Source organism: Lagopus leucura, unplaced genomic scaffold, assembly GCF_019238085.1.
Source record: "Lagopus leucura isolate 7727_CA_CO unplaced genomic scaffold, USGS_WTPT01 Super-Scaffold_100012, whole genome shotgun sequence".
Classification (NCBI taxonomy): Eukaryota; Metazoa; Chordata; class Aves; order Galliformes; family Phasianidae; genus Lagopus; species Lagopus leucura.
The window spans coordinates 2,385,847-2,400,969 of NW_024962267.1; the positions used below are offsets into that span (position 1 = coordinate 2,385,847).

General features: G+C 33.8%; 1 protein-coding gene across 1 annotated transcript in view; it reads right to left on the minus strand.

The window, feature by feature from the left end:
* LOC122181710 (sodium channel protein type 1 subunit alpha) overlaps positions 1-15,123 on the minus strand; it is a 58,549-nt gene that overhangs the window by 4,950 nt on the left and 38,476 nt on the right. Inside the window, exons 21-22 of the mRNA XM_042874372.1 lie at positions 5,689-5,970; positions 28-81 (exon numbers count right to left, since the gene is read on the minus strand). Of these exons, the coding sequence (XP_042730306.1) occupies positions 28-81; positions 5,689-5,970 (336 nt within the window). The remainder of the gene's footprint in view (positions 1-27; positions 82-5,688; positions 5,971-15,123) is intronic.

Sequence of the window (15,123 nt, forward strand, 5' to 3'; positions counted from 1 at the left end):
TAATGTACTAATATTTTCAGTACTTACGTCTCTTGAGTCAATAGCTGCATACATAATATCCATCCAGCCTTTAAATGTAGCCTGTAAACAGTACACACCTATTTAAGAATATAACTTTAAGACAATTCATATAACCATTTCCAGCAACTGAATACGACACCAGGCATTATTACTATAACATACATAAGATTTATCCACAATTTTGGCTTTCTTTAGAGTTGCTTGTAAGATGCACTGTTGAGTACCCCGTTTGTCTCCGTATAAGCATATTAAGCAGAATATGTAATGAACTTATTTCTAATTATTTATCACAAGAATGCAGTGTCATTTTAGTAGGTTAAATGCTTATCAAAGCCATATCAGTGACTTTGTAACTCAGTTGCCACCAGTGACTACTATGTCATCACAAGGGATGACATCAAGGGAACCGAAGATTTGATTAGGTCAGAAAAGATAAACACTGTAGTATCAAGGAGAATTTTGATTTGTATCTAAAATATATTATATTGTATATAAAAGATTTTACCTGATTTAGTGATTCTATATTCATTCTAAATGCATCATGTTTTACAGAGGCTATAACCCTGAACTATGTTTTAGGATGATCTTGTAAAAACAGAATTTACTTTATGTGCTTCAGATATTAAATTAGTGAACTTTTACAGCTATTGACTCTAATCCGTATGTGTAAAATTCTGTTTGACAACGAGGTGCAGATTGCCTCATCTGCACGTTAGAAAGACAAACTCATTTTCTCTATTGTAGCAATTAGTTACTCTTTTGAAACAGTCATGGACTAGGCAGCATTTCCAAATAGCAATCATTCAGTCACAGACAGAATAAAACCAACAACTGAGAGTGTTCTTGGTCATTTAATCCTCATTACAATTTTACTGAACAAGGCTGTAGATCTTAGGTTCATTCATATTCCTTGTCATAGAGATTAGTCACAGAAACAAGTCAGGATGGGAACATTCTTTATCTATGGTTATTGCTATACTCCACAGCCTTATCAAAAATATTTATATGAGCACTTGTATTTATTGTTTCCAACATTTAAATCCTACTGTTGCCATTTAAAGCTATCGCTTGTCATAGCTGTTATAGATGTGGAGAACACAGTACCAATCATTCTTTTGTAATATTTCTTCGCAAACTGGTTTCTGCTGCCTTTTCTTTAGGCTAAATAATCTTCACATCTTCACTCTTCCTTCAATCATTCCACGCAGACCTCGTCCAAAACTCAAATCATTCTCATTATTTTATGCTCTCTTTCATCAGTTTATCTCTTGAAATGGTAGCCAAAACTGGACTCATTATTTCAGCTGAGATCTTGGCAGGTCTAAATAGGGCAGGATGCTTACTTCATATATGCCTTAAGGAGTTTACTTTTGTTTCTCTCTGGTTATATTATTTGTATTTTTTTGAAAGTCATGACTGTGGTTGTAGTCAGACGTCAAACACTAAATGCAAGTAATAAGTAATAAGATGTAATATTTTATATCTGAAGGATGATATAAATGAAAGAGCGGCTCTTTGGTGAGGTGCACGCCATTGTCTCTGGTTCATACATATGATGGTCATTGCGTATCATCTTTCAGACAAACCAAAAGTTTTTTTTTGTAAATTTGTAAGTATATCCTAGACTAAACTAGAGTGAAAGGGAAAAAAAAGCCTAATATTAAACTGTTATGTTTCATCGTCATCAGTAAGAGAGCATATTTCAAGTAGAGCTAGTAAGAAGATAGTAAGAACTATCACAACTTTTATATTATTATCATTACTAGTCAACACGAAAAGAGTGTGAAGATGGAAACATATAAAGATAACATTGCTTTCATGTATTTCAAAATGTCTGAAGTAAAATCTGTATTTGTCACAATCCAGTTTCACAAAACAATAAGATTTTATCAGTCTTGAAGAAGTGAAGGAACAGAAATCCCCAAACTTAATGAAATTTCAATAATAAAATGCACTGCCTCATCATAGTATTTGTTTTTCTTCTAGATCCATCCTGCAAATCATTAGGAAACAATCACTGTCATCATCATTATACAAAAACAGTTGTGAATTTAACTATTTAACTGTGGGGAAAAAAAAAAGATTGTGTAATTCCCAAAGCAGAAGCCTCATTTCAGGGAGAATTTCTATTTTCTAAATACGTAGCCTGAGCAATAGCAAATAATTGAACCAGAGATTCAGTATCAAAGCAGCAAATTTACTGAGTGTTATTCCTAATGCATTCAGTAGAAGCTTAGGCCCGGTTTTGCTAGGCTCAAATTTTCCACAACAGATCTTGCTTAAGGTATTATTTGTGCATTTGTGCATGCTGAACTAGAAAACACACAAATATGACAAAGAGATCAAAATCTGAGTTTCCTTTTAATATTTATACAAATATATTGTATACCCTCAGTGACACTTAATCAGAATTCACTGAGTTCAAAGATTACACTTGTTTTTCCTCAAGGAAATTTGAAAAACAAATTCAAATGTAGATTCAAAAGTAGCTAGAAAACAACAAAACAAAATTCTCCCAAGCTATTGTAGTTAGAAGTACATAAAATGATTCTCATGATGGATAATTTCCAATGAATTTGGAAGTAAAGCCAGAGTGGCAGCACTACATGTCTTTACCAGAAATAACAGAATAATGTGATACTGTGTTTTGAGACTAATTTGCCACATTTTATCCTGGATAAAAGCAGGTCTTCAGAAGATCTACTTACCAAATAATCCAAACACTGTTTGGATTAACTTAACTGGTTTAAGTTAAAAAGAAATAATACCATAAAATTTCCAAGACGGATAGATGCCACATCTCTTTGTGTACATCAGCCTGTTCCTCTTCACTTACTGATGTGTGAAAGTTGTGAAAGGAATTTCTTCAGCTTTTGCTCTGATGATTTTCTTAAGGGTCAGAAAAATACTCAAACAAATTTATATCAAAAAAGAAAAAAAATCTGAAGTTTTTCGGCACTGGGGCTTGGAGTTTGGGTTTGTTCTTGTTTGGATATATATATATATATATGTATAATTTGCATTAAAACAATATTTCCAATAGCATTCACTCAAGACAGAATACCTTACTGATGAAGAGAATAAAGCCTTCTATTATATTACCTGTAACACAGAAAAGCTGAGCTAATTTACATTGTTCTTCTTTGACTGGCTTACAAGGTCTGAGTCAGAGAACAGGATGAATAATGGAAAAAAGGCTGGATTGTAAGAGCTTTCTGTTGCTTCTAACCTTCTGTTGCAATAGAATCTTTCATCTGTAATTCATCTATTGATGCTTATCACTGATCTTATCATTAGAACAATGATATTCACCTCAATGAGGTAGTTTTCTTTGGTCCACCACAACCTAAACAAGTCTGTACTTGAGACTGCTAGAGGGGAGATATAAATGACTTCAGTAGACTTTTGAATTAATCTTGTTAAATAAAAAAAAAGCCATTAATGTTCACACTGGGTGCACAGAAAGCTTTTCCAGTAGCAACTATGATTTTATCAGATTTTTTTCAGTCTTTTTAACATTATTTTTGGCCAATTATCCAAGTTTCAATTGCTTTATCTTTGTTTCTGACATATTCACAGATACTTTTAAGTAATTCTTAGGGTTTACTCATTTTTACTATTAATACAAGCTGATTAAGGACGGTATGTAAATCAAGACATACCCATCTACTTCTCATGTTTCTTCTAAACACAACAGCCTTAGAATCCTTTACCAGTTCCTCATCCAAAGTACTTTAAATATTGAAGTGAAAACTTGTGAACATCTTCTTGAGAAACATTTATGAGTTATGGCCTTCATTCTGCTCTTAAGAGTAGAAAAAAACCCAGATTTTTCACATTTAAAGCATTAGCTGAAAATCAAGCTGATATTTGCTTTCTTTGCTCTAGTCTAGGGCGTGTATCATTCCATACATACAGAATCACTACGAGTGGCTTACTTATCAAACCCTAAAAGATGCAGTTTCAAGTATTTGTTTAATGGAATGACAAAAGTGTCTTTTTTTATCACTTTTTTTTTTTTTTTTTTTTTTTTTTCCGAACGTTGAACAAAAATCCTTCCACACATCTATATGCATCTTAGTAGTACAAAAAAAGTGAAAATATATGGTGATATATCTGGAATTCTACTCACACAAAAACAGCATCAACGCGGCAAGTATTTCATATCTATGCAGAATTTCTGTGTTGCAGATATTTTAAAACAACTGTCTTGCCCTCTCACGAAAGCCAGGACCCTCTTAATGATTATTTTTTCCTTTGGAAGCATGGGTACATTTGGAAATTTCACCCAACCTGCCTCCCAGAGCAATGCAATAATCCAAGAATATAAATTTTCATGTAAGAAATAAATTTTTCTGAGGAATAAAATATTCTCTGCTATTCAGTGGAAATGAAATAAGCTATACATAGCTGAGACTGGAATATATATGACATTGCGAAGTAGAGGGAAGGTGCAGACTAGGGCCATAAAACCAGGAAAAAAAGTACCTTATCTTATACCTGTCCCAGAATAAGCTAAGCTACTACTGAAAGAAGAGCTGCAAACGACTTGAAAGGAATTTTGCTGACATCCTTTCCAGCTGAATAATTTTAATTTAAAAAAATGTTTAATAAAGCATACTGATCCTCCCTCCACAGTGGAGATTCTAGCAATGGATTTCAAAAATCAGACACAGAAAACAATATTCACAGTCTTTCCACTGTAATCCAATTTTGTTATCAAAGTCAAACTGTATTCCTTTGTATATTTCTCAAATTCTGTTAGTCCCTCTCTGCTATTCCTGATATGACAGTAAATAATCTTAATGAATTTCAAATCATCAGTGTTATCAGAGTCATGGAACGAGATGCTCTGTTCAGTCAGAGAGGCAGTTACCAGTGCTCAGATTTCTTGTCTTAGAACCTGGGCAGGCCCATGTCAATGCCACTGCATCACGTAAATTAACAATCTGCATTAATAAGATTTCTTATGACAATACAAAAGTTAGAAACTTATTTTAAAACACTAAAAATGAAAATTAATTCTCAGAATTAGACCTCAAAGAGAGAGATTGCTCACTGTGCACAATTCAGGTGAAAGTCCTGCAATTTCTTGGCTGGGTCAGGTTGTAAGGTATTCCAGTGCACACAGGGATAGCTCATGTTTTGAGAACATAATTTTTGATAGTGAAGACATAAGCCTTTCTGCATACATTGTCCTGTGTGGACAGGAATAGCAGGGAAAATATTTCATAGACTATAACACCTACTGTTACTTTTCTTCTATTTCTCTTCTAGATAGAAATTGTTTCTTAGATCTTGTAACTGCAGTGGTTACATCACTGAGATGGCGTTTTCTACCTGGAATTCTTTTCTGTGACTTAATTACACTAATGCAGATTTCTTTTCAGCACTGAAAATAATCAGATAACTATATACCAGCCCTAGTACTTCTAGAAACATTCAGAGATAGAAAGGGAACTTGTTCTCTCTGATGTCCTAAAAGTTCTTCATTCTTCTAAGTAGACTTTGCTGATCAGTATGAAAGACTAATAAATTATCAGAGCAGTGGTATTAATAAATTACTAAGTTGTAGATAAAAGCGTGTATTCTGCTTTTGTTGCTAGAATTGCGTTTCACTATTACATAAAAACAATAAGAGTGATATAACAAAGAGTGATCACTTACTACTTGAAGCAAAGAAAGATACCCAAATCCTACATTATCAAAGTTTACTTTCACGTTTTTCCATCGGGCACTTTGATTGTTTTTTATGAGTTCCTCGCACTGACTAAAATTGTTGATTTGGTCGACTTCAAACCTTTCATCAGTTGTGGTGTTAACACAGTAGTAGAACTTCCCAGCAAACAGATTTACTCCCATGATGCTGAAAATTAGCCAGAATATAAGACAAACGAGAAGAACGTTCATGATGGATGGAATTGCTCCTAAAAGGGCATTCACAACCACCTAGTACACAAATACAGGGGGAAAAAGAAAAGAGTGTAAGAACATTTACAGCAATAAAGTTTTGTATACTGTTTTACCAATGCTTAATAAATGCTTGTTCAAAAACAAATACCATAAGTGTTAATGTAGTACATTAATAATTGTAACATTGCACTGGACTTTTAAATACTTAACATTAGTACATGTAATGAAAGGAAAATAAATGAGAAAATTAAAATAGTTATAAGAAAAAACAAAATAGAAGACTTGGTTGTAATAAGGTGAAGTCCAACACTGATATGTTCTATATAAAAGTAAATGTTAAATGTAAATAAGAAAATTTTTTAAAAGAGCATCAAAATGTAGCTTAAAAAAATGTCTAAACAAAAAAGGAAACCCTAAACATTATCAACATAACTTTGAAATTTAAGCTGAAAAAATAAATGCCATGAATCTAGAAACTAAGCTCTACTTTAAAAGGATTATGCAGGAATTATATACATATCTTTATTGCCTTATTATTCCATGCAAGAATATAACAAAGATTAATTTCTTTGTATAAAAAAGCAAGACAGTTTTGCAATATGTGTCTAATTGAATCAACAGAATTTATTTCAAGCTCCAGTCTTATTGTTTCATGTATTGAGTTTGTCGGTAACACCCTTCATTTATCTAAATATACACCAAGGACATATTTAAGGTTTTGATTTGGTATTTTAAATTGCTTTAGGCCAGTTGCCTGCTTAGGCTCTTGTAGGCAAGATATCAAATTATTTATATAGAAAAAAACATCTTTTTCTGATACATACAGTAAACAATCACATGTGTCTGTCAGAGCTAGAAAAACTCCTGCAATGTTTGTTTGGCTGAACAGCTAAGCAAACTATTCACCTTAAGTATCCAATACCAGATCTCATTTACTAAATGTATGTTATCTTAAATTTTATTTTTTACTCTGTAAAATTTTTTGGACCTTGTGAAAAGGTAAGGTAAAATGTACGGTTGGGATCTGATTCTCAGTAATCCAGTCCCTGGCACAAGAGAGAAAAGGATTGATGTGAATACTTGGGATTTGTTAAGGTGTCTTGGTCTATCTTTGTGCCCTGCTCTCCGCAACATGGAGGAGGCTTTCCTGCTACCAAGATCATTTTGAGCAAGCTCAGAGTTGCTCCATTTTACTACCTGTATTGCAAAGCCTCTTGAAGGCGTTTGGAAGTGAAGTATTGTGGCTGAGTTACTTATCACTCAATACCTTCCTCTTCCCAAAATTTATGGCCATTTTTACAGGCTTCCTCCATTAATAGATAGTGGAAATTGGAAATTTGTAAAGAATTATTGCTATCATATTTTCAAAATTTAGCTTTCATTGGCAGCTTCTGTGTTAGTGATAGCTTTGAAGGAAGTATTCTCATTTCATGAGATTTCTACTGCAGAAAATATAAAGTACCTATGTGATATAAACTATCCATTTTTAAGAAGACTAACAGGGTCTCAGTAACAGCCAGATTACAAGAACCCATTTTTAAAGGAGTGAGGGAACTATTGTTTTACTGGCCTGCAGGGAGAACAAATCTGTTGCGACTTGACAGAATTAAAAAAAAACGTAAAAATTAGTAATGCAATGATTTTGGAATTTATTCCAAGTCTGGCCTTTCCTATAACACTGTATTATAACACTGTATTAAAGTTCTGCTTGTATCTTTTTTATTTTCCTTCTTATAAAAATATGCTGGATGTGTTATGCTGATTGAATTTCACTGCTTAATCTTAGTAAAAAGCCTGAAAATAGAGATGTCAAGAAAGAACGATGGGAATTTATTCTGGCAAGTCAATTAAATGAAGGTTACCTGTGTTCAAAGCGAAGAATGGTGTTGCATGAATTGAGTGCCTGTAGCAGTTACCTTTTTAACAACCCTGAGATCCATTGGACCACAGCACAGATCCAGAACAGGCAGCAGAATATTAACAGCTACAATGATTGTTACAACAATTATGAATTGATCATAGTTGTAGAAAGATTTCTACAAAAGGACAGTGAAGTGTCTCACATCTTTAGATGAACAGATAATGCAGTCTTGCTGCTGTGACTGCCAAAAGATCAGCCTCTTGTTCTCAAATAAGAACTGAACAGCTTCCAGCAACTGTTCTCACAATGGTTCCAACAACGTATTTCATATAGGTCACTGAAAACCCATCAAATGGTAACAATTTCTGGTCACTACTGACCTGGCCTGGATGCGAACTGGTGACCTAGAGATGAAAGGCTCTGTATCCTATTAACAACCCCTTGAGCTATCCAGTCCCCCTGGAAGGTTTTTTAAGAAAAGAAGAAAACAAAATTAAAACTTTTACAAGTTGTTGTTGTTGTTTGTGTTTTGTTTTTTGTTGTTGCTCGATGGATTTTTGATTTTTTTTTTCCCCACCAGAGTTGAGTCTTTGTCCTTTAATATATATAATGTAGAACTGGATTTTTACATGCTGGTCAGATGCTGGGCTGACTGTGAATTTCACCTTGGAAAGAAGCCTTCAATTTCTTTGGTGTATGCAGTTGGAGGCAATTTCGCTTTTTCATTGTGGATTTTTTTTGTTTGTTTTTTTGTTGGTTTGTTTTGTTTTTGGTTTATTTCCTGTATTTTCTTTGGGACTAACTGAAGTATATTGGGATATGGTCTTTATTATCCTACATAATATATATCCAACATAGCAACCATAAATACACACACAACACCTGCACATGTAATTTTCAGCAAATGGACAGAAAAAAAGAGAACCAATAAAAAGTGAACTAAATGCAGAAGAGAGATCATTACATTTCTTAATTAGTTAAAAATCTAGCAAGTCAAAAATTGTGAGTCTCTTTGTTGGAAACAGTCCTTAGTAGGTTACCAGAATGTTGGTTACCAAAGCTCTTATTTTTACTCTTCAAATCTGGAACAGATCAATGTGATTCTAAGTGTCATTTTTTTTTAATGTTGAAAAATGCTTTTCTTTTGAGTCTATTTTCTATTAGTCCTTTATTTTATATATATATATATATATATATACACTATATATATATATATTTATATAATGGGAACTGTGCAGAGTAACAGCTTATCCCTGCTCTGGGAGTAAATTATAAGAGTATCTTTATATAAGTATTATTATACTTATAGTATTATTATATTATACTTATTATAAGTATTTTTATTAGATACAGCCTTGCTGTGGCACAATATCTCAAACACATGAGTCTCACAGACATAAATATTCTCACAGCAAAACGGCTTCAACAGATCCTGGCATGAGCAACCACAGGATTTCTAGGAACTTCTACATTCAACCTGGGTTTCCTGCAATCTGTAAACAAACCAGGAAAAGTTTTCAGTAGTACTTAACAATTTTATGCATAAAAATTGTAGGTTTTGTGAAGAAGTTCTAAACTCTTTGACCATGGTGCAAAGGAGGAGGAATTTACACTCTTTAGGATGAAGAAGAAAATTATAAGATTATGTCTGGAAAATTCTTCCTACTAAAAATGATGAAGTACTTTATTTACCTCCATTTTGGGAGCTACCAACATGTATTTTTAGATGTAGTTCCTCAAAGATTTGATGTGCTTGATCTCCTCTGAAGAAGCCCATCAAGGGCTACAGTGATTATTTAATTGTTACGTGTATACAGTCTTACATAAGATTTACATAAACAAGCACAGAAAGTTAAATAGATTTTACTTCACCAATACCTTCATGGATAAAATCAAATCTTTTGTGCATGCTTGACATATGGTCATAAGAAGTGTAAGACATATTCCATCCATACTCAGTCCCTTGATAGTTGGGAAAGCCTGAGGAAACTTCCAGGAACTCCAAGGAAGAAGAACAAGGAATAGGCTTACATGCATGTATCTAAAGGTTAAATAATTTCTTTCTTTTTAAGTGACTGTCTGTATAGTCACACAGCTACAGTCTTGAGGCAGAAAAGCCATTCATCTGTCAGCAGTACAAAGGCTGAAGAGAGGTATTGTCAACAGTGTATGTAGTATAAGCAACATCCAAGGAAAAAAGAGATTCATTCCTGACTCAAATTAAACACTGAACCAGATTTGAGCAGGATTTCAGAGTAAGATATGAACATTACTTTGTGCCAAACAAGCATGATATAAGAAGAAAATGAATCTCCTCCTCTCCTGGCCAAAGTACAGATGTACACAGATCTGGTGGAGAGAGAACTTGCAATGAAAGATGAAGAAGTGAGCAAGCAGACATTGGTTTAGATGCTTGGTCCACCATAGAGGTAAGATGACTGGAATGAATGGGCAGATATGCTGTGGGTAGGCAGGAATGGAAGCTCAGGTGATTTATATGATCTGAGTGTAAAATGTTCTTATAGTAAAGGACTTTGAGAACATCCAACAAGGAAGGTTAGAAGATGCTGAAACCACAGTGATTTGACCAGGAGGAGGCTATCAGTTGCTTTCTCTCTTGAATCATAAGGGAGTTTGAGCAAGGGAGGAAAATACCTAAGGAACACAGTAACTTTCCCAGTCAGGAGATCAAATAGGGATCTGAGAGAGACCATGAAGAAAGTCCATACCTGAATCAAAAAGATTAGCACTTCTTGATAGTCTGATAGTTATTGGAACAAGGCTTTGTCTTATTTTTAACTCCTTGCTCCTAGCATTCATGAACCAACAATTTAAAGTCGCCCTGTGCATCAGCTTTTTTATCTGAGTTACGGGAGCATAATGGTCTGCAATAGACTATCCAGCAGCTTGAAATCAATGCTGACTCTCCTTCACGTACTTCTAACTGATTGCTTTTTCACTGTCTTTGAATCTTCTATCATATGCATGTTCTGCATTTTCTACTTTACCTATCAAAGAACATATGCAGATGTTCCTATCAGACAAATCAGAAATATGAAACAGAAACTTTTCCATATGTAAATAATGGTGTTTTCCATAGGCTAGTGCTTACAAAAATAGATTGGTGCTCCGAATATGGCATCTGATCAGAAAATTCATGATGAGAACCAAACTGAAAAGAGATTTGCATCCATTCTGCTCTTTTATGTCCATGTGATAGGAAGACCTTCAGATCAAAGAGGAAAACATAAATACAAAAGAAACCAAACCCAAACAACCTGAGTTGGTTTTTTTTTCCTAAACCACATCCAAAATAAAGGTTGCACTTCTAATCCCTTTTGAAAGGTAATTAGAAATAGAAAGGTAGGTAGCATAGATCAGAAAGTTGCCAGGAATTCTTTAAAGTACCTACAACAATATATACTTGAATGGCTCCTTAGTTTCCAGGCATGACATTGATTCTATACTTTCATCTATGAAGAACTAGGAATTTCTTACAGAGTATTTCTTAGCTATATCTTTACAGTTTGGGGTTCACAGGTTGCTTGAGGTTTATGTGATGGCAGTTACTGATTTTTCACTGCTTAAATTGTATACATAATCTAGAACTTTTCAGATATGCAGTGTGATGTACAAAACAGCACTTGATATCTAGATGAGAAGTACCTTCAGATGCTTTAGAGACATGCAATTTCATCAAATTTCTTTTTTGCTTAATCGGGTAAAAAGAGGAAACACATGAGCCTGCAGGGTAATCAGTGATGATAAAATCTTAATCAACAAACAAAAAATCCACAGAAACAAAACAAAAACCCTCAGCAAATACAATTTTAATAAATTATCAGATCATCCAGCAGTGCAGTGATGAAATTTGGTAAAATCCAAATTAGTTGAAATGTTAACAAAGGTGAAGGAGAGCTTAAACATTTAAATAATTCAGATAAAAATTGTGAACTACTTAAGTAATTCTGCTGAGAAAGGTTCCATTTGGTACTAGATCTTTGACTTCATCTTTTATCACAATAGCATCTTCTGTTATCTCTCATTAAAGCACACAAAATCTCTAACAAAATAGGCCTAATTCCTTCTTATAGGCAGAGATTTTTAACTGACGAGGAGGTGGGTCTGAACTTAAAAAACAGTGAATGGTAAGTGTCAAAATCAAATCAATATTTCTGCTGATGCTTTACTCCAAATAAATAGATTTATACGTAGGTATACACATGCAGACACAAGAAAACATTTTTTTCCTCTTGAACCTATCATCTAAACATTAAACCTTCTATCAATTTATTTTTAATCCTAAACAGCAAAGAATAAGGTACAAAGTTGAAAGGACTGGCAATCGATTTGTAAAATCGAGCCAGGGATTTCACCTGAGTTTCTACTGAATCAAAATTCCCCACAGCTTGAAAATTCAAAGGACTATTTTCTTCGTTATAAAACAGGACACCTGGCAACCTGTTTTCATAAAATATAAAAATAATAAAGCACTGAGTATTATTTTATCAATAGCCACTGTTTTCTTTTCAAGATACAGTATACATGTAAGGTAAACATCTTGTACAAGTTGTGTAGTATACACTCCCTTATAGTATTTACAGTCCCTGTTTGAAGGAAGGAACTGCATAGTATCTGCAATGTCATGATCAATACCTGCACTTCTGCTCTCCTTTCCCACACGCACTCTGCAAAGTTTGTAGGCAAAAGCTTAGTTCCTCCTCAGAAGCACAGTACACATTTTGGACAAGCTGCAGAATACAGAACTAAATAAAAAAATTATTGGGAATGCAAAGGTGAGCAGCTTAGAACGGATACACTGTGTAAGTAAACAACAAATACATAGTGTAAGTAAACAATAAAAAATTGGGAAGATGCTGCATATGCATGATGAACACTATGAACTGGTTTTGGAGACGATAAAGGATGAAAATTAAATATTTCTGTGGGAAAAACTGTAATCTGCTTGACATGCTCCAAATAATGATTGAAGAGAGGATCTATGCTGAATGTGAAAATGCAGATTCACCCAAATTATTCAAGCCAGCATAGAATGAAGACTGTGTTAAGGATACAGGGTGAAGATTGTTAGAAGATTGTAAGAAATCTGCCATTTAGAGCATCAACTGTAAGGAAAACTTTAGATTTAAATGAGAGTAAAAGAGAAGACACGCAGGTGGAAGGGATCAGAGAGAGACAAGGAAAGACAATTCTTAGTCTTATTGAGAAAAGATAGCAAGATACAAAAGATCTAAGGTGAGAATAAACTCACTCCCTTATCAAGCTAATACAACAGTTACTTCTTGTCCTTCATTAATGCTATATGCATGTAGTTGACCCCAAAGAAAGGCTCTTATATGGATTTTTATCTTCAAAGAAAGGAAAATGCTTCTGCAAATATTTAATGCACAAACTATTTGTGTAACACTTTGTGCTGGAGAAATTTCATGCTTGTGGATGGTGGATTTGTGCCCTGCAGTTTCAAAACCAGTGGTAGGGTGGTTTGAGCACATTATCTCAGGAGGTCTCTCCTAATCTTGTCCTGGACAGCTTTCCTAACAAAATTTAAATTGGTTAAAGTAAGAACAGAAGCATTTTTTATTCACTTAACTGTCTATTAAAGGCAAACTACATTGTTCGATTTAATAAAATACATTTGTTCCCATAGCAGCTTTGCATCTGTTTCTCACAACAGATCAAGTATATAGCAAAATACTTCTGAAGACATAACACAGAAAAAATCATACACTTTAACATAGTGTGTGATGAAACACAGTAGTTATCTGCCAAGCAACAAATCACATGGCTGCATTTCTCTGTCTGAGAAGAGCTGGTAAATACTGTAAATACATACAAACATGAAAACAGGATAATTAGCTGATGTGAGAGCAGTACTGGTGAAGTTCACTAGATCTGGTGAAAATTGTTTTTTGCTTTTGTAATGGCATAAATTTAATACCATTGTCCTTTATATTTCATTAACTGTGATCCTAACAGTAAGGATTTTCTTCGAGATACAATAAACAGTCAAAAATCATCTTGGTTTCAATAATATAAGCAACTCCTTTAAAAATTCTCTTCTAAATGCAGAATTGTAGTCTAAGGAAAATCCCCAGATTCTACAATATTTCCCATATGATTTATGAGTATCTACACATAAAGTTTTCTTACATTCAATTATCTACAATTTTCAGCTGTGTTTTGGGAGATGTTGCACTTGTAATCGACTTTCCTTAAAACTCAAAGGTAGTGAATAAGATCACAATCTTCAAAAACAGCAGCACTGAAGAAATCTCTCACACTGCATAATCTTCAGATTAATACCCCTCTATACTCATGTAAAATATGTAGGAGGTAGCCAGTAAACTTTCTCAAGATTAAATATATAATAATTATCTGTAAGATAAGATGTTAATTTACAGGAAATGCTGTTTGTGTTGATTTATTCTTTCCACTGAAGCTGTAGAAAACCCTGCAGACATGACAGCTTGCAAGGTGCAAGGCACAGTTGGTGCTTGCAAGGGTTGTAACCAAAGATCAAGGGTTTGCTAAGGATATGACAGTAAATGCAGTAACTTTTTTGTTTTACTGACATGTGTCCTGAAGAATATTTCTAAACTCCGAGGAAGACAGTACAATTATTAACACAATTACTGACATTCTATGAAAATTTTAAAAGTTTCCTCCAATTTGTCCTGCATTGGAGACTGAATTCAGATTTCAATGATTTTATACAGATTCTATACAAAATAGAAATATATAGCTCATTTTTAGTTGTGAATCTATAATGACAGACACTTGATGCTATGTTTTATAACTCAATCGTATAAGAAACTTTCATTCCTACTAATAAAGTTTGGAGAATTCTTGGAAATGCCTCATTATCGCTTTCATGGTAGGGGAGTCTGAAGTATAGCTATTGAATTTTAGAAGATATTTAAGACACCAAATACTCTAGTTTTACACATTATGAAATTGGACTGGAAATTTGAAATATAGTAAATGCTTAAAGCAGTCAGCCAGAAATATGCATAAGGCATGCAAAACTGAAAGTGCAAGTGGTTTTCAGATTCTTTGCTGCCTTCTACTATTTCTCTAATAAATAAATCAAGCACGACATGACATGCTTTATTTTGTGAAATTGGACACAAATGCATGCTTTATTGTCACTTAATTCTCTAACTCAGCAAAGCAATGTGTACTCAGTATTTTACATTGACAAATAGCATACCAAGTCAGAACTAGCGCAGAAGCATTATATTGCAAATACTAAAAAGCTAAACAAAAAGCAATGGGTATATTCAAATCTCAGGTTGCAGATAATTCTA